At 43.2% G+C, this 20,548-nt stretch overlaps 1 protein-coding gene across 1 annotated transcript; it reads right to left on the reverse strand.

Annotated features, from left to right (window-relative positions):
• Positions 1–436: 436 nt before the first annotated feature.
• LOC118569196 (tripartite motif-containing protein 30A-like) lies at positions 437–15,819 on the reverse strand. The gene is made up of 8 exons (XM_036166935.1): positions 15,632–15,819; positions 8,105–8,588; positions 6,076–6,171; positions 5,232–5,462; positions 2,901–2,923; positions 1,801–1,901; positions 1,507–1,533; positions 437–1,260 (listed from the first exon to the last, which is right to left on the reverse strand). The coding sequence occupies exons 2-8, from the start codon at positions 8,522–8,524 to the stop codon at positions 548–550; spliced, it is 1,611 nt and encodes a 536-aa protein (XP_036022828.1). The 5' UTR covers positions 8,525–8,588; positions 15,632–15,819; the 3' UTR covers positions 437–547.
• Between the last annotated feature and the right edge of the window lie 4,729 nt (positions 15,820–20,548).

Consider the following 20,548-nt stretch of genomic DNA (forward strand, 5'->3'; position numbering starts at 1 on the left):
CTGGTTTTTCGAGACAGGGTTTCTCTGTGTAGCTTTGGAACCTGTCCTGGAATTCAACGCTGCAGCCCAGGCTGGCCTCAAATGAACTCACAGAGATCTGCCTGCCTCTGCATCCTGAGTGCTGGGATTACAGACGTGAGCTACTACCACCCGGGAGAATTTTCAACTGTTGTCAGTGGCAGAAGGAATGGGCTTGTGCAGACATGGCAGAGCTGAGACAAGTGGCTCAGAGGTAGAGCACCTCCTCAGCATGCACAAGGCCCTGGCTTCCCTCTGTGACACCACAAAACAGGAAGTGGGGTTAGCAGAGGCTTCACCTCACCTAATGAGGAAAGAGTCATTGTCTTTGGGAATATGGGAAATGATGAATTATTACCTTGTAACCAGACAAGCAACTGGATCAAGGAGAAGAATCCATGCTGGTTTGTATTGAGAACTGAAGTTTATTAAAAGGGAAAGAGCAAAGGCAGAAACAGTTATGATGATCCAGGGAGCTCAGGCATATGAGATACATCAGACATGGGCACTGTGCGGGTATGGGTGAGGTTTAGGAGGGCGGCCCACATACTGTCATTGGCTCTGAACATGACATAGGATTAAAGTATGGATAAACTGCATCGGGGAAGGAGGGTTCATAGAATCTATAGATGAGAGCTCCATGGTTGGAAACATCATAAAATGAGAGAGTGCCAGCTTCTCTGTCCAGGAAAACTCCAACACGACTAGGACGACCAGTCAGAGAGAGGACCAAGACACTGGCATTGTGGGTGACAGAGCACTCTTCAAAGGCATTATAGACAGACCCATTCTTCATCCCTATAACCCAGTAGCCATATTTAGGCTGATAATTTACATGCTGTTTCACACCAGAATCATCTTGAACTGTATATTTAGGCTGATAATCATGTTTAAAATTAAAATCAAAGTAGCTTTGAGACCCAAAGGTAAATGTAGGCTGACGAAGTACATGTTGTTTAGCATCAGAATTATATTGGACTTTGATGCCATTTTCATTCATTGCACGAAGTTGGGGTTGAGCACGTTCTCCATCATTTAATCCCAGGAGCCAGGCATCATTTCTAGAAACATCCACTTCCCAGTAATGTTTCCCTGAGTGGAAAGCTGGGTATCCGACGACACCCAAACCATAGGTCTCAGAAATTTGCAAATTTCTTCTAGAATCATTTCGATGTCGTATTTGTCGTTTGTCCTCACTAACAACAATGTTTTCATTGCGGACTAGATCCAGGGTCACATGAACTGCAGAAAAATGAGACATATAAGAGTCTCAAGGAAGGCAAAACATAGCCTTATTAGTGATAGAAGGAGCAGAACCTAAGGAGACTGTGAGAGGGAAGTGGGAGGAGCCTGGTTTATAGTCAAGAAGAGGCAGATTGGGAGAAGTACATGGGGAGAAGTATGTAACATGACACATGAGGGTTAGCAGAGAAATAAACTCTGAAATACAGTAAGGAGAGAGTGGCTGACGGCGTGATTTCTCCTTACCCCAGTAGCGTTGAGCATCCATGAGGCCTGAAAGGATGAAAATTCATTAAATGGAGGCAAAGGAATCAAAACATTAAAGCCAATCTCCTCTCCAGATTAGGGGAAGGTTTAGAAATTATGATATAACATGGATGAATGACGATTTTCCATTAAATATAATAACATCACTGGAATACATGATCTATTCTTCTGAGTCCCCCTACCTAAGTTGAGAAACATCACTCTCTTCCCAGAGAGTGTAGCCCCAGCACACCTAGAATCTGACAGTTAACCACAGAATGTAGCTGTTCTTACCTTGAAACACTTGCAGCATGCCATTCAGATCTGGAGCTTGGAAGAGCCTTCTTTGTTTTCTTGGGATCATTTCAGGCTGTTGCAATCTTAAGGTCTGACTCCTAGGGACAAAAGATTGACCTCCACGTCTCAGACAGTGTGACCTTTGACCACTACTGACTCCCTATCATTCTAACCATAGATGTCGTGGAGCTTTCTTGAGAATTCTGAGAAGGGGAGAGAGGGCTGACTACTAACTCTGGAGACATGAGAGACACACTCATGAGCCCTCCCACTTACTTCGTGTGTGATGTTGGGAAAGCCTTACTTCTCAGGAGCAGAGCTCCTTACTTGTACAGTCAAACAACTGGCTACCTGATTCTCCTCCCCAGAACTCTTAAGAAAAGAATTGTGCTCAGAGACTCAAGTCTCTCTCTCTTTTTTTTTTTTTTTTTTTTTTTTTTTGGTTTTTCGAGACAGGGTTTCTCTGTGTAGCTTTGTGCATTTCCTGGATCTCACTCTGCAGCCCAGGATGGCCTCGAACTCACAGAGATCCACCTGCCTCTGCCTCCCGAGTGCTGGGATTAAAGGCATGCGCCACCACTGCCCGGCTCAAGTCTCTTTTTGGAAAATCTAATTATAACTACAAAGGAACTCTGGATCTCTTCTATCCTCATGAGAAACACACAAATACACAGCAATTTTTCCTAATATACAAGTCTTTGAACATTGCAGACACAGGAGACATGCCCTACCTAGGATAAATTGAGGAATCAAGTACTTGTTAGAGCAGATTCAGAGCCAGACACACACACACAGTATGGACAGAATGACAGAACCACAAGGAGTCTGAAAGCACCTTAGCTCCTTGTGCCTCATCCCACTGCTGAGCCTGACTCTGTAACTCCCCATTACCCAGTCCCTAAAACACAATCAAATCTGTTCTCAACTGTTCACAACAGTCAGATCCTGTCTTTCCCCACTTCCCCTTCCTCCTTTTTACCAGAAGTTCAGAATACTATGTTTAAATTCCCCCAAACCCATGAGATCTTTATTCTAGTTGGATATTAAATCACTTTTACCACCCAATAGGACTATTTTTCTCTATCAGTCAGACATACCTTTTAAGGACAGAATTCACACCCTGGGGAGAAGGGAAAAAACACAGTGAATTACATGTTCTGCATGTTCTTGCAAATCCTGCTCACACTCTCACTGGCTGCAGAGACAAAGTCAAAACCACACTTCTCCATGACCTGAAACAATTATGATGCATGACTCTTTACTTGATTACATGTAAACTAATGGACTATTTTCTGACTCATACTATAAGGATATGGAGACAGAAGACAAATAAACAATGTTTTGAAAGCTTTTGTAGGTTTTGCTGTGTTTATAGCTAAACACATAAACAAATAACTTTTCATGCTGCATGTAAGCTATCCATTACTGTACTTGCAACTAACATTATGAGAAGCTGAATGCTAAATTATTTCAGTCATTTAAACACAATTTAATATATTAGTAATGAAAAGGCCAAAAGGACCAGAAGCTTAAATTGTCTGATACTTAGAACCAACTAACCATGTCTCTGTCTCTTTTCCTTCTCTCTCTATAACAGTCCTGGCAGGGGAAGAAGTGCATCTGTGTGTCTGTCAATTTGACAAACCGTTGAACCACTGACCGGAAAGAAATGGAATTTCTCCAGGAAAATCACACTGAGGGAAGGAAAGCAGCTCTAGCCATGGGGCTAGTGATCTCCTAAAAAGATTTCAAGCACTTTTAATTACTTGTCAGTCCACCTTAAAGTATGAGACTGTAACCCAGATAATGGTAGGAGAATGATGGACAGCACCACACCTTGACCTGTACTGCTCACATGCATATATCCTTGACTCTCAACTTAAATATTGAACTCACTTAGGGAAACTGAAGATGGGTAGTGGGCTTTTTCTTTCTTTTGTTTTTGTTGGTTTTTGTTGTTGTTGTTGTTCAGACAGAGTTTCTTTGTGTAGCCTTGGAGCTTGTCCTGGAACTTAGTCTGTAGACCAGGCTGGCCTCGAACTCACAGAGATCTGCCTGCCTCTGCCTTCTGAGTGCTAAGATGAAAAACATGCACCATTACCACCCAGCACAGAGGGTTTTTTTTTTTTTAAATCTCTTTGTCCATCTTTGAAATTTGGCCACAAAAATAAATATCCCTTTCCAGATTTACAATATTAATTTTACTCTTTTATATGGAACACATTTCAAGACCTAACCTACCAGGTCCACTTTGATATGTTAAGGAGGCACCTTGATTAGCCATTTGTCCTTGGCTTGGGACCTAATGCTGTGCAAGTATTCTTGCATGTTTGGGTTGCAATGGATATTGGTAGATTTACCTAAAATTACATTCTTTGAGAAAAATCACACACACACACACCCTTGTCCCAGCAGCTAACAATGGCCAGGAGCTCTTTGGGTGTAGTGTGGTGAACTTCCTTAGAAAGTCCAGTTTCCAAAGTAGAATTTGGTATGGTTTCGGCTTGCAAAGGTCTTGGGTTTGGTATCACAACCAATCACAGATTGTTGCTATGTGTTGCTGCTAAGGTATGTCCAGAAGACACTGTTTACTTTGTAGACGTTCACCATGTCTAGCTCCTACACTCTTTCTGCCCTTCTTCTGTAATGATCACTGGGCTTTAAATTAGAGGTGGAATAGTATATACATTCCATTTAAGGCTGGATATTCTGAAGTCTCTTACTATCTCCCAAATTACCTGTTGTGGATTTTACTATGTAGCCCTGCTGACCTAGAACTCGCTATATAGACCCTATATAACCCATGTAGCCTCATTTGATTCTCCATTCCAACTGCTGTGATTGAAGGAGTGAGCCAGCACACCTGTCTCTAGGTTGGGAAGCTTATATTTCATTTTCATTGTTCTGTGCTTCTTAGGCTTTTTTATTTGTTTTGTTTTATTTTTGTTTTTGTTTTGTTTTGTCTCTGTGTATGAGAGGCGCTCAAGTCCTGGGATCACAGGCAGTACATGCTTGGCTACACTTGACTTTCTCTTATATAACATAAACCAACAAAAGTAAATCTACAAACACTGGAAGGGAAGAACAATTTCTATTAATTTCAAATTCAGGTGAAGTAATTAATGACAGTTGAAAATGTGTTCACATATGCTCAGCATTACAGCAGGGTAATAACTACCCATGATCCAACTGATCTCTTCTCCAAGGTTGAGCTTTTATACTATACTCGATACACTAAAAACATGCAATTTCCCCTTGCCGTCCATGCATGACATGCTTCCCCAGGCTCTGAAACTGGTTCAGGACAGAGTGCAGGGAGGGCCCAGAGAGCCTACTGTCCCCACCAGGAAGGTCACAGCAGCTCAGAGGGAGGGAAATGGCTTCCAGGTCTCCTGACTCTCAGATGCTGGGACCTCCTGCAGACTTACCTGCAGCATTTCCATGGTTGAGCACTGCAAGTGATGCTCCACATCTGAGATGAGGTCTCTCACTGACTCCCTCTGCTTCACCAGCTCACTTTTAGACTCTGCCAGGCTGTTCATAATGTCTTGTTCCTCCTGCTTCAGTTTCTGCAGCTCATTCTTCTCCTTGGAGTCCAGGAATTCCCGAAGTCCTTTAAACTCCATCTGAACTTTTTCTACATCACTCTGTATTTGGTTCTTCAGGGATAAGAAAAAGGAGAGGAATTCAGACTATCCTAATGGGACTGGAAGACAGAAAGACACAGTTCTGATGGGGAGTTCTCACAGGGAACTGAGCTTGGGAAGGGAAGGGAGTCTTAGGGAAGCATGTGTCTCCTCTCAGTGTCTGTTGATGACATTCCAAAACAAAGATGTTAGGTCACCTTTACCAAGGCCTTCTGAGCCAAAGTGGGATGCCTTTGTGTGTCTCAGTTTTCACACAGCTGACACAAACTCCTGTTCCTGCCTGTAAATCTCCTCATTCTACCTCTGAACTCCCAAGAGAAGCTAAACCCCTAGAACTGTGACTGTTCCCAAGCATCTTCCCCAACAGTCATAGCTACAGAAAGCACCACAGGAGTGAGATCCAGGACTCAGTGCCCACTCTCACCAGACCCCCACCATGGTGTCAGCTCCCCACACAGCCAGGCTCAGTTGTGATGCACTCAGTGTGCAGCCCCAGCTCCAAGGGAACTAGTGGAGAGGACTAATCAAGGCCTCTTGTCCTCATCAACTACCAGGGAAGGGAGAGCCAGGGAGCTTCTTGCCCAGGTCCCTCCCAGGCATCTTAGGAGTTAGGGTCCCCACTTGCCTTCCAGAAAGTTCTCTCCTCTTTAAGATCATCTTCCCACTCATCACATCTTTTCTCATTTGCCCTCTGTTCCTGCAGAGCTGCCTGGAGCTTCCCCTGTGGGAGAGGAATTGTAGCAGAGTCAAGCTGTGTGTTTAGTAGGACAGTTCTTTCTAACAGAATAACAAGAAACCCTTCTGGAAAGACAGGAAACCTAAGATTGTTCCCTTTTATAAAAGTTGTGCTATGATTTATGTACATAAAGTATGTAAATCTTCAGTCTCCAGCTCAATCCATACTTGTACTTATACACATAAACCCCCATACAGACAAAGACACAGAAATCTCTCTTAGTCAACCATCCCACCAAGTACAAACCTGTTAGCTTGATTCTGGCATCAGAAAACTGGGATAATTGTGTTAGCTTTTCTGGTCTTTTATATAAATATGCACATACATCACATGCCCCTGTAATGTCTTATTAGACACCTGCAGTTATAAAAATTGGGTCTTCCTATGTAGCCTGAGTGGTCTGGAATTCTCATGTAGACCCCTACACACTCAAACTCTGAGATCCACCTTCTTCAGCCCCAGAAATCAAGGACTGAGTCGTCACCACCACACTGTTCACATGCACATTCTTTTCTCTTCTATTTCCTTTTCTATTTTTTTTTTAATTTCATGTGCATTGGTGTTTTGTCTGTATATCTGTGTGAAGGTGTAGGATTGACTGGAACTGGAGTTACACTTCCAGATGTGAGGTGCCATGAGTATGCTGGGAATTCAACCTTGGTCCTCTGAGAAAGCCAGTGCTCTTAATTGATGAGTCATCTCTCTAGGTCTTCTTTTCTTCTTTTAAATTGTATGTACATACTGTTGTAGTTAAGTTTTCCTTTTTTCACTGAACACATATGTTTTCATACACTATATTGTGATTACAGACTTCCCTGCCCTACTCCTCCTTGTTCTTCTCCACCTCCCTCCCATACATATCCACACCCTTTTTGTCTCTTGTTAGAAAACAAAGAGGCAGAAAAGGAACAGTAACAGAATAAAAGGAAATCCAGTATGAGAAATAAAAAAACAAACCCATTGGAATATGACAAAACAAACCAACCAGAAAAAGAGCTAAATAAAAAACACAAGGAATGCACATAGATGAAGAGACACACAGTTTCCAACACATGGGAAACCCATTGAAACCCTAAACCTTAATATACATACAAGGGACTGGTAAAGCAGAAAAAAACAAGCCCAGATTTATCGTTATGAGAGAAAGAACCTCCAAATATGGGTTCAGTTTGTTGTGTGTTGGTCATCCATCTACTGCTGGGCATGGGACCTGTCCTTACAAGTAAATGAATTGTTTCTCCAGTGAAACTCCCTTGGAGAAAAATAATTTTTCATTTAAAAGTAGCTATCATTTGGAGATTGCTTCTGGGTTAAGGGTGAGGGCATGTGTCCACTTTCTCAAGCTCTAGGATCCCATCTGGTGCAGACCCTTGCAGGTCCAGTGAATGCTGCAACTGTCTATGTGAGTTTGTATGTGGGCTCGAAACAAACAAACAACAGAAAACAAAGACCCAACACAGAGCTTGCCTCTATGTATCTCATTATGGAATTCTTTCCCCTCTTGCCAGATGTACAACTGCCACATGCACATTCTCTTTGCTGCTGTCTATCATTCATTTACTAACTCCATTGTAGATATCACTTGAATGGATTTTAGGTAATGAGTGAATCTGACATAAACACTGAAAGAAGATAAACACATAATAAATTAGCAGTTCTGCTCTTGGCTCTTCTTGACTCAACTTCACAGGGACAGTTCCAAGACATTTTTTCTATCTTAGTATTTGTAGTCCAGGCACATTCTCATATGAGTAAGTGGAATAAATCATCATGTCTTTTAGGAACTGAAGGTAGGAAAGGATGGAATGATATATCAGGCCTTGAGTCTATGATGTCCAGGCTATTGACCTGTCACACCAAGTAGAGATTTCCCATCTGTTACTGTGTCCTCTATGTTCCACACCTTCCCACTTCTTACCTTGTACTCATGGGCCATCTCTTCAATGAGATCTGTTTGGTGACCACGGTGCTCCTGAGATCGCTCACAAAGCCAGCAGATGGCCATCTTGTCCTTCTCACAGAAGAGCTGGAGTTTCTCTCCATGTTGTGCACAGACATTCACCTTCTGCTCCTCCTCTGGGCTGGACTTGAACCCCTTGAGCCTCTCCACTATGTTGGCCACATGTCGATTAGGCCTTAGCTTCCCAAACAGGTAACTCACTCGGCACACAGGGCAGATGCCCTCCCCTTCTTTGCCTTTGCTGGACTCATAGTTCAGTGTGATGCAGGCTTGGCAGAAGCTGTGGTCACAATCGGCACTCACAGGTTCCTTCAGGAGCTCTAAGCAGATAGGACAGGTCACCTCCTCCTCCATCATCAACACGACTGATGAGGCCATTGATGTTGTGATCCTCTGTCTGTCTGTCCTGACTGCTGACACTCCTGCTCAGGTACCTGTGTGACTGGGATGATGAAAAGGGGGACAAGTAAGAAAGGGAAAGAAAATCAGCATGGACACTGAGCAGACATCAATCAATGACCATGATGATAAGTGAAATGAACACAGGAGAGATATAGGAACAGAAATTGAGCGACATGTCAAAAGGAGCATTTTGTCATACTTTCAAGGCCTCTACACTTATTTCATCCCAAGTGAAAATTTTAGATGCAGGATTGTTATTTCCTTTTACTGAAGAGCAGAAAGTGTTTCCTTCCAACAGCCTTGTGTAACCTACATTCTATCCATCCTTTTCTTTCCAAGGACAAAATAACATTTTCACATTAAAAGCATCAAACTACTCATGTATCTGGCAGCTGTACTTGTTCCTTTATCAGCAGTACTCAGTGTGACTCTTTCTGATCCTCTCCTTACAAGTCTCTTACCAGAATGCCTAGTGATGACATGGAGTGTATACAGTCCTATCTCCTGATTCACATAGGCAATGATTTCTCTTATAGCCACTTAGTAAATGACAATGTATGTGTTTGTGCCCATGGCTAAGTGAAGCCCTGCACTAGATGTAGAGAGATGGCCACTTACAGGGCTCATTTGTCTTCAGAACACTGAAGGGATGAAAACCATCCTTTTAGAACCTTCTTCCAGAGTTCCCTGCTCTACCCCTTGAGTTCACCAAAGAAAGAGCAGTGACATCCAGGACAGAACTGTAGCCTGAACAATGGATGTGTGGAATTATGCCTCCAACCATGTGGGTTCTGAGGAATCTTGTGTCTGTACATGTTGAGAGTTTATCTTGGTCTAGAAATTTGACAAAGACATTGATGGAGACTCCAGGTAGGAATGGCAGCAGGGTAATGAGCTCCAAACCACATCAACAATTATACTTCAAACCATTCTGAGGTCCCCTGCCCCGCTGCCCGATAACCTGTAATGTTAGTTCAGCATGCAAAACCAATGGACAACCCACACCTCAGCAGCAAATGAAAGATAGAAACTCTCTCATTCTTTACTTGAAAAGTATATGACAATAAATTACCTTTATTTCAGGAATAAAAATCCTAAAAATTTCTAGGTATAGATATAAGTTTCCTTATTTTGAAGCCATAAATGAAAAGCCCACTGCTAAAGTCAATGCAGGACAATTGAAAGACTTTTCTTTAAAATCAAGCATAATCATGGAGCCTTCATCCAGTAACTGATGGAGGCAGATGCAGAGATCCACAGCCAAGCACCAGGCCAAGCTCCAGGAGGCCAATCGAAGAGACAGAAGAGGGATTCTCTGAGCAAGGGGTATCAAGATCATGAACTTTAGACCAACAGCTGTGGAGCCTCCATGGGACTGGAGTAGGCCCTCTTCATAAGGGAGACAGTTGTGTAGCTTGATCTACTTAAGGGGCCCCCGGGAGTAGGATCAGGATCCATCCCTGGTGCATGAGCTGGCTTTTTGGAGCCCACTACTTATAGTGGGACACCCTGCACAGCCTTGATGCAGGTGGAGGGGCTTAGACCTTCCTCGACTGAATGTACCAGGCTCTGCTGACTCCCCATGGGAGGCTTTACATTGTAGGAGGAGGGAATGAGGGGTGGATTGAGGGTATAGGGGGGAGTGGGGATGAGAGGGGGGCTTATGGTTGGTATGTAAATTAACAAAACATTTCTTAATAAAAAAATAAATAAATAAAATATAACACCAAAAACAAATCATGCATAAAATAAGGATGCTTATTGTTGTCATTTCTATTAAACACAGCATGGACAGGGGAAACACCAGCAATACAAGAAACCCTTAAACATAAATAAACAAAAGGCATGCAAGGAAGAATTGTTTTACAGGTAAAAGAAAAGCTAATAAGCTCAGTGAAGATGCCCTATGTAATCTACAGTATAGAAAAGTCACAAATACTTCTCTGGCCTCAATCCTCCGTGATCAGAGAACCTGCCTGGGAATTGCTCCCAATAAACCTGTTGTACTTTTTCAAAAAAAAGAAAAAGAAGAGAAGAGAAAAGAAAAGGAAAGAAAAGAAAAAGAAAGAAAGGAAGAAAAAAAGAAAGGAGGGAGGGAGGAAGGGAGGAAAGAAAGAAAAGAAAAGTCACAAATAGTGAGAAACCAGAAAATGTAATTAGGAAGCGGTGCCTGGTGATGCAGGCCTCTATACCCAGTTTCTTGGGAGGCTGATGCCAGAGGATGGCAAGTTCAAGGCTATTGTGGCTCTGTAGAAAAACAGTGTGTTACATTTGAAACACAAGAAAGGGATGGAGGAATGGCTCAGGAAAGAATGTCATCTGTTCTCACAGAGACCCCATGCTCCAGTCCTAGCACTCACATGGCTGCTGACAGCCACTTGTAACTCCAGTTCCAGTGCATCTGTCCTGCCCTTCTGCCTCTGTGGGACCTCCAAGTACATGGTGCAGAAATATACAAGCAGGAAGACAAAAGAACAATTATATTAATGAAACTATTAAAACCAAGAATAAATGAATGATTAGGAAAATTGATTACTGCAAAATGAATGATCTACCCACAAAAACTATAAAAATATTGAAAGAAATTGAATTGGTACAATTATATATAATGATACCTGAGGTCATGGATTTGAATATTGTTAAAATGTCTATACTAGGGACTAAACAGTTGGTTCATGGGTTTAGAGCACTGGTTCCAATTCCAGAGGACCTTGGTTCAGTTCTCATCACCCACAAGGTGAGTCATAACTGTCTATAAATTGAATTCCAGGGTATCTGACACCCTCTTCTGGCATCTATGAGCATCAGGCATTCAAGCGGTACATAGACTTATGTCCAGATAAGACACCAATACACAGAAGATAACATTAAATAAAAATAAATAAATGAGCCGGGCGGTGGTGGCATATGCCTGTAATCCCAGCACTCAGGAGGCAGAGGCAGGCGGATCTCTGAGTGAGTTCCAGGAAAGGCACAAAGCTACACAGAGAAACCCTGTCTCGAAAAAAACCAAATAAATAAACAAACAAACAAACAAATAAGTAAATAAATAAATAAATGCCATACTACCTAAGGCTGCAGAAAGTGCTCAGTGGTTAAGAGTGCTTATTGTTCTTGCAGAAGATCCTAGTTGTGATTATATTTTATTTGTGCTAAAATGTGCTGATATTTTATTTGTGCTTTAATAAATAAAGCTTACCTGGAGATCAGAGGAAAAAGGCAGCCACAACACAGAAGTCATGCAATGTTAGCACATGCCGGTAATCCTATCACTTAGCAGGCATGACATCTGTCTGTTCAAGGCTGCGCTGGAAATAGCCAGGCTTGGTGACAATATAATCCCAGTATAAACCATAGAGGTGTGGAGGTCTGTAGAGACAGACAAGAAATGACACAGCTGGGTAGGAAGAGGAAGTGTTGTAGCTTCACAGAGAGAGGAAAGGAGTTAGCAGAATAGAAAGGCATATAAGCCTGGGTAGACAGGAAGCTGCTCTCTTTGGAAGCAGAAGAGTTGGTGAAGGGAGGTTAGTTCTTGGCCTTCTGTATTTCCCTGATCTATCTAAGGCTTTAACCCAAATTTCTGGCTCCATGTTGTTTATTTAATAAGACCATTTAGAAATTCATATATACCTAGTTCAGTTCCTGGGACCCACATGGAACAGCTTACAGGGACTGTAATTCCAGCTTCAGGGAATCCAGCAGTTCTGACCACTCCACCCATCCTTTCAAATGTATAAACACACAGACAGATCCACAAATACACAACTCAAACCAATGAAATTTTGTTTGCTTGCTTTTGTGTTTTCCTTTTTTCTTTTTGATCAATAGTGTTTGGATTTTACCCTAGACCTCTGGGCTATCCAGTCTCTGGTTCTTGGTCACCCGGGCAGTGTCAGGTATTGGTTCCTTCCAGTGAAGTGGACCTTAAGTCAAATCAGACCCTGGCTGGCTACTGCCACAAGTTCTGTGCCACCATTGCCCCAGCATATTTTGCGGGCAGGACAGACTGTAGGTAAAGGCTTTGTGACTTGGTTGGAGTTTACATTGCATTTGGTAGTCTGTAGAGTACCTTCCTGTACCAAAGCCACTAGAATGTAGGGGTGAACGCTCCATGTAGGCACCAGTCAACTACTTCATGTTCAATGAATTCTGTGGGTGTTGTCCCAGCAATGAGATTCCACTGTCAGTTCCTAGAGGGCAACCCTTTCTCTTAGCAACAGCCAGGGTTGTTTGGGTATTCCTATGTGACCGCATTGGCCAAGATCACAACTGAATGCATCCCAGTCCTACAAGACATTGCTTGTCGAGACTCCATACCCCCATTAGTAGGAGACCTCAGTAGATCGCCTTAATGTATTTTAGGCAGTCTCTATTCACTAGGCTTCCATATCCTCCCTCAAATGCCCCAATTTCGGCCAAAGAAATCTTGTTTTAGCCGGGCAGTGGTGGCGCACGCCTTTAATCCCAGCACTCGGAAGGCAGAGGCACGTGGATCTTTGTGAGTTCGAGGCCAGCCTGGTCTACCGAGTGAGTTCCAGGAAAGGCACAAAGCTACACAGAGAAATCCTGTCTCAAAAAACCAATAATAATAATAATAATAATAATAATAATAATAATAATAATAACAAAAGAAATCTTGTTTTAAAGAGTTACCAAGGGGGCTGGAGAGATGGTTCAGTGGTTAAGAGCACTTACTGCTCTTCCAGAGGTCCTGAGTTCAATTCCCAGCAACCAGATGGTGGCTCACAACCACCTGTACTAAAATCTGGTGCCCTCCTATGGCCTGCAAGGACACACATGCAGGCAGAACATTGTATGTGTATACGTAATTAATAAATAAAATCTTTAAAAAAAAAAGTCCCCAAGGAATGAGAACTAGGTTTGGTCAATTCAAACAATCTGGCTGCAGACAGCTTATTTCTTTTGTGATTGGAGTCTGTGATGGCTAAGGAAAACTCCATTTTGTGCTAGACACCCATTCTAAATTCTTCAAAGACAAGCTCCTGACAGTTCTCATTCTTGCTACACTTCCTGTAATTGTAAAAGGGCTATGAGACAATGAACTCTTTCCTTGGCTTTTGTGAACCCACTCACTGCTGTGTAGCAGGGAGAGAGCTCTTCACAACTGAAGGCAGTGCAAGCTGTTTCTCACTCAGCTACTCTTCCCATACAAATGAGATAATTGTGCTGCCCACCATAAAAACCTCGCCTTCAGCCTCTTCTGTGTTACAAGCCTTTGATTTGTCTTTAAGGCTGTTGTTGGCCTACTAGCAGTAATTAATAAATTCATTTAATTATAATTTCAGTTGAGTGTGTAGTCTTTTCCTCCTGGATTTGAACCCTGTAACAAGTGTTTTTTCAAGGTTTATGAAACTTCAAAGTACAATGTCATATGAGAAACAGTCCTTTTACAAATAGGCTGGGCAAATAAATTGTCCCAGGACAGAGCAACTTAATGTGTACTACCTCTCTGTGGCAAATTTAACAATGAAAAACCCAAATATGTGCATTTTAATATCCCATAAAGAGAGTCAATGTCTAAGTTCAGAAGAGAGGTATCCACAACTGATTAAGAGCAGGAGAGAGCACAGGGAAAGAGGATGGGTTCATGACAGTCCTCAAAGTCAACTTGGACACAGAAGGCCTGGCCTGTGTGCTCTGGCATCTACATTAGCTTGGGTGAAGCTGGAATTCCCTGCTGCCTGTCCTTTCCTGGCTCTCAAGATCTTCCTAACAGCAGATGCCTCTCAGTCTTTCACACCATTAAGATCAATCAGGTTTATGCTAGTTCTTTTTTTTAAAGATTTGTTTATTTATCTATTCATTTATTCATCTATCTATCTATCTATCTATCTATCTATCTATCTATCTATCTATCTAGCATGTATGACTGCAGGCCAGAAGAGGGCACCAGATCTCATTACAGATGGTTGTGAGCCACCATGTGATTGCTGGGAATTGAACTCAGGACCTCTGGAAGAGCAGTCAGTGGTCTTAACCTCTGAGCCATCTCTCCAGCCCTATGCTAATCCTTGAAAGGGACACAAGTCCCAGTGCTGCAAAGTTCACTTGTAATCGAAGTGTCTGGGGAGTGTGACACAGGCCAGTTACATGAGGTTAGCCTGGGCTATATAAGGGTATCTTGTCCAGGGTTGGGGATTTAGGTCAGTGGTAGAGCGCTTGCCTAGCAATTGCAAGGCCCTGGGTTTGATCCTCAGCTTAAAAAAAAAAAAAAAAAAAAAAAAAAAAGTATCCTGTCCCAAAGAGAAACAGAAAAGGTGTCATTTCCAGAAAGAGTGCTCTCCCTGTGTTCTCACTCTCTCCTCCTTCCTCTGTCACCTCCTTCTTTGTCTCTTTCTTTTGGATTGAATCCTGGGCCTAGTGCAAACTTGAAAGTGCCCCCACCCCCACTAACTACCTTCACCCCCAATAAACTGCACCTTCTTGATATTTTTCTTTTCTTCTTCAGACTTGGTCTTTTTAGGTCCCCCAACCGGTCTTGGACTTAGGATCTTCCTCCATCAGCTTCCTTTGTAGCTGGAATTACTAGTCTAGGCTGAATTCGATCTAGGCATGGCAGACATGGACCAAGGGAAAGGCAGGCAATGTAATGACTTCTGAGTAACATTAGCAATTCTGTACAGACCTGAGGCTGTTTCATAGGACAAGTAAATGTGTAAGAGGCTGTAGTAAGATTGGGACTTCTAATCAGAGACAGCAGCAAAGGGAATGAACCCATAGAATCATGGGCAATTCACCATTACATAGACAGACCTTAAACTCTGTTTTCAAACACCATTCTGGCTTTACTCCTTCAGTGGGTGTGGGAGTGGTGGAACACGGATGGACAGCAGTGTCTGTCTTGTAACAGAGGATTCTTGGTGCAGCCCAAAATTAAACATGAGGAAAGAATGTGAACTCCAGCTGGAGAAATATCTGGACCTCTCTGGCTTTTGAAATCTGTCTTTCTCAAAGCCTCTCCTCCATCAGGCTCCCCGAACCCCCACCCTCACCCCCAGCACTCAGCAGGAAGCCAGCAGTGTTCCCCATCTCTCCTGCTTCACAGTTTCCAATTAAACTCACCAAAGGAATAGTGTTTTCTTTTCGATTCCTCCAAAGTCTGCCCTGTAAATTGCTCTCACACCTTCAGACACCAACCAAGAGATCCTGAATCTGTGGACAGGAGCCAATGGAGGCCAGAGGAAATGTCCCGAGGATTCAGTCTCTAAGTCTGATCTCTGGTGAACAAGGAGAGAAATGAAAGTGAAGACTTTGAGGACTGGAACTGAGAAAGAGAAACTACAGAGCTGCCAACCAATGGGATGCCACCACATCGGTGTGTGCGGTTCAACCACCAGAGGGCGAAAGTCGCCTTGACTCAATGCTGCCTTTCTGGAGCTTGGGACATGTTTCAGTGCTAAAGGAGTTTATATGTCACTTGTTCAGGGTCATGTCACAGTCACCCCTAAGAACTGGACCCTCAGAAAAGCTGCCCCTGATGAAAGAAAACCTTCCCATGGGCTCCTCTTGCAGGTTTCTCCTGGCTGGGTTTTGCTTTAGGTGGCAGGTGTGGCCCAAAGTGTAGGAAAGACAAGGTGAGGGACAGAACTGGAGTGTCCCTCTGGAGGTGGAGTTGGGCACTAACAGGATGAAACAGGAAGGTAGCTGCAGTGCAGGACAGATGATGCACACTCAAGATTTACTACTCAGCAGGGACAGGATGGGGAGGATTCCTGTGCAGAGCCATGCAGAAACACTTCCCCACGCTCACAGCAGTTAAACTAGGAAGCTGCAGAGTGGAGCTGCCCAGTGGAGTCCTATGGATTACATATTCTTACAGCATATTTCTTCAGAATTCTGACATACATCAAAGAGTAGCTGAGACATAGAGTCTCTTGCACTGAACAACTATTGGATTTTTGGACCTTCCATTGGTAGACAGCCACTGTTGGATTAGTTGTCCTGTAGGACATTCTAATACTCCCTCCTTCCATGTATAGATCTATACTATAAGTTCTATTCCTTTAGAGCATTGGTTCTCTAGAGAGTGGCCCCTTTGGCAATCCTCTAACTCCCAAATATTTCCATTAGGAGTCATAACAGTAGCAAAACTACTCTTATGTATTAGCAACAAAAATAATTTTATGGTTGGGAGTCACCACAACATGAGGAACTGTATTAAAGGGTCACAGCATTAGGAAGGTTGAGAACCACTGCTCTAGAGAATCCTGACTGCTGTGGATATCACTCTGTATAAATAAAATGCTGATTGGCCAGTAGCTAGGCAGGAAATATAGGCGGTACAAGCAGAGAAGAGAATTGTGGGAGGTAGAAGGCTGGGGAGGACAGACACTGCCAGCTGCCGCCATGAGAAGCAACATGTAAAGACACTGGTAAGCCACAAGCCATGTGGCAAAGTACAAACTAACAGAAATGGGTTAATTTAAGATAAAAGAAGTAGATAACAAGAAGCCTGCCACGGCCATACAGTTTATAAGTAATATAAGTCTCTGTGCTTACTTGGTTGCGTCTGAGAGACTGTGGGACTGGTGGGTGAGAGAGATTTGTCCTGACTGTGGGCCAGGCAGGAAAACCTTAACTACGCCTGACTAATACAGTGCTGAATCAGTAGGTGAGAGGTCACAACTTGAGACACAAATATGAAGCAGAGGATGGAGAGTATCAATAATGGGCACTTCTATTGAACCTTCAAATCCTACTCCCAATGACACACCTCCTTCAATAAAGCAACTCCTATTCATTTGTTCCTTATAATCTCAGATCCACTAAAAAGTGACATAAGGTGTGACAGTTAAATAGATATGTCACTATAACTTGAATTATAGTTAACATTCTCGTTTTTCTTCCCATCTCTCCGTTTCTTTTGAGAAATGGTCTCAGTGAGCACCTCAGCTTGACCTCTGAGCTCCTCCTCCCTCAGCCTCTGCACAGCTGGAATCATGAGCTTTTGCTGATACTGTTTTAGTTTGGTCTTTGCACTTCTAGGGATTGAATATCCTTTAGGCTAGTGCTCCATCCCTGAACTATACCCCTAACCCAAACTTCACATCTTGATGAGATTATCAGCCTCCTCAGGTGATTTTGCTATGGACACAATTGATGTCACACAATGTTACAATGTACCTATCCTTCTGAATTGTTAATAATTATGTAAAAACCTTTTTAGATTTTTAAAAATTATTCTGTTTTTGAGGCAGAATTCCACTTTATCTCCTGAACTGAGCTGGAACTCATTAAGTGTTTAGGATGGATTCCAATTTCTGGCAACAACCCTACCTTAAACCCCTATTTACAGGGTTCACAGGAATGAGGAACTGGGTCTTCATAGATAACAAATTTTAACCAAGGCCTTGTCTGCTCTCTACCTAAGGTGTTCTTGTATTCTTGATGTGTCTGTCTCTACCACCATGGTCTAACTACATTAACTACTTTGACAAACAGTTTTCTGAAAGTGGAGGAATGTCTCTAGACTGATCTTCAAGCAGTTTATATATGGGAAGTGGAAGAAACACAAAGATTTGAGGGGAAATTGTTTTCCATGACTCTGCACAATATTTAGAATGTGACCTTTACCAACATGTTTAACCCAGTAATAACATGTACATGGTGGGAAAAGCATGGTACATTCCAGTTTCCTATTGGCCTTTTGTCCTTGATCTTGACTAGCTTATCTCTCCATAATTCTAATAATAGATTTCATGTGACATGTGTGTTCAAAATTTGGAATCAATTCAGAAAGTCAAGGGATGGGAAGAATAAGACAATGAGTATGTGATTGGTGGAAGGGAGTTCTAGCAAAGTAAGGCAAAAAGTATGGAACAGTAAGTCTTAGATTAAGGGTTCATCTACTGTGAGCGTCATGATGGATACTTGGATCCCATGCTGGGCTCCCTACAGTGACACACTCACTGACTGAAACCTTTGCTTCCCAGTACAAGCCAATAAATTATATACATTCAAGCAAAAGTATATACCTCCAGTAACCCATGTATCCATTAGGGTACCTCAAACCTATAAGATTAATCAGCTTTAAATATATACAAAAAAATAAAGATGAAAAGAATGATTTTTTTAAACATTTTTTCCCCTTTTCGTATGTACATGGGTGTTTTTCCTTTGGAGGTCAGAAGAGGGTATCCAGTTCTTTGGAACTGGAGTTACTGCTGACTCTTGGAATTATTAAAAATGAAAGTGAAAAGGCAGTGGAGAGTTGTGATCTGCCATGTCAGATGATGGAATTTTGTCAAGCAGCAGTGGTCACCATGTGGTCCATGCCACTTTACCCAGCAGTTCTGAGCTGCTGGGAAATGGACACTTGATCAGATACTCCACAACTTAGCTGTGGAGGGGCCCCAAGACAGCTTAACCACACACCTGCCATGACAGACTTCGGGGCCCAGACACAGCTTGTGTGACAGGCTTACTGGCAGTTAACACTCACATCCAGAAAAAGCCATAAGCTAACAAAACCCAGGGATGGGGAAGTACCTAACATCCCAAACATTCCAACAATAAGGTAAGGTGGTCAGAGGTCCCTGAGTCTAGCTCACACCTGTTTTTGTTTTACAGATACCCATAGACAATTGTCAGCCAGTCAGGATCCTGGACCCTGGAAATCCCCTCACCCCAACCTCTGCTATTAAAAAGACCCCACCCTACCTGGGCTCAGGGCTCTCTGCTCACCACTGCATCAGACAGACAAAGAAACCATGCCCCAGAGCTTGAAAATAAAGGCTCTTTGCTTTTTTTTACAAATGGAAATCGTGCTCTGTGGTGGTCTCTTGGGGGGTCCCTGAGATCTGAGCATAACAAACCATGGGCTTTCATGGGTTCCTCTTTAATCCACTATTAATGTACTAGTCTGCTGGAGCTATGATACAAACTTAGAACCAAATATTACAAACCAGGGTTATTTGTTTTGTTTCCTTGGTTTTTGTATTGGATGCTATGAGACAGGCAGAACTGGAGACATGAGTATGTTGAAGAACAGTCTGATGTGAGTAGCCTGACTGCCACCTGAGGCCATAGTGATGTCCAGGCCCGTGCTGCCACCAAGGGCTGTGTCAGGGTCCACGGCTCTGCTGCAGCAGGGGTCTGGTATGACATCTGTAGCTCCTGTTACCACCAAGGGTCATGCGGACCTCCCTGCTCTGGGTTGCTGACTGGGGCCATGTTGATGGCGGAGGCCTGCACAGAACTGGCTCTGACCTGCCTCTCACCAGCTGCAGCACTTGGGGGAGTCAGCCTCCCTTGGTAAGCATAGTGGAGCTGGCCCCACACCTTGATGGTTACAAGACTTCGGAGAGCAGCCTCTGAACCTTGTGGGCAGTGCAGTAGAGGCTGACCCTGTTGGTGTGGGCACAGGAGAGCAGCCCTTCTCCTTCCTGAGGTAGTGCTAGAGAGCTGGACCTTGAGGTATGGGTGAGGGAAAGCTGGCCCCAATGGCATGAGCACAGGAGAGCCAGTGGTACACCCTGCCAGCTGCCACAGGCAGGAGAGCTGACCCCACACTTCATCTGGGCAAAGACAGAGAGCTAACCCTGGTGGCACAGGTACAGGGGAACAGGGTGGGCTGATCAACTCAGCTACTACCCAGGCCCAGATCTAGGGCTTTGAGTTGTGCACAAAGAGCCAGTCCTGTAGAATCATAAATGCAGGATGTCCATGGCACAGGGCAGCAACAGGATACCTGATAGAAATCCTGGAGAGGACCCAGTATTGATAAGTATAGCAGAAGCCAGAGGCCATGAACCAGATCAATGACTTGTTGCAATAAACACGGTGCAAATAAAGCTGTTTGGGCAAAAGGGCATACATACTGTGTGGTTCACCACGACACACTGCAGCTTCTAATGTCCAGATTTTTTTGTTGATGTTGTTTTGTTTTTGTATTTTCTGTTTTCTTTTTTAAAGATTTATTTATTTATTATGTATACAGAAGAGGGCACCAGATCTCATTACAGATGGTTATGAGCCACC

Source organism: Onychomys torridus, chromosome 1, assembly GCF_903995425.1.
Source record: "Onychomys torridus chromosome 1, mOncTor1.1, whole genome shotgun sequence".
Classification (NCBI taxonomy): Eukaryota; Metazoa; Chordata; class Mammalia; order Rodentia; family Cricetidae; genus Onychomys; species Onychomys torridus.

Bases quoted from the DNA above. Each gene is read 5' to 3' on its own strand.
- LOC118569196 (XM_036166935.1), bottom strand. From the start codon at position 8,524: ATGGCCTCATCAGTCGTGTTGATGATGGAGGAGGAGGTGACCTGTCCT. The intron at 6,172-8,104 runs GTAAGAAGTGGG...CCTCTCCCACAG, and splicing joins AGATGGCCCATGAGTACAAG to GGGAAGCTCCAGGCAGCTCT. The intron at 1,261-1,506 runs GTAAGGAGAAAT...ATTTTTCTGCAG, and splicing joins GGATGCTCAACGCTACTGGG to TTCATGTGACCCTGGATCTA.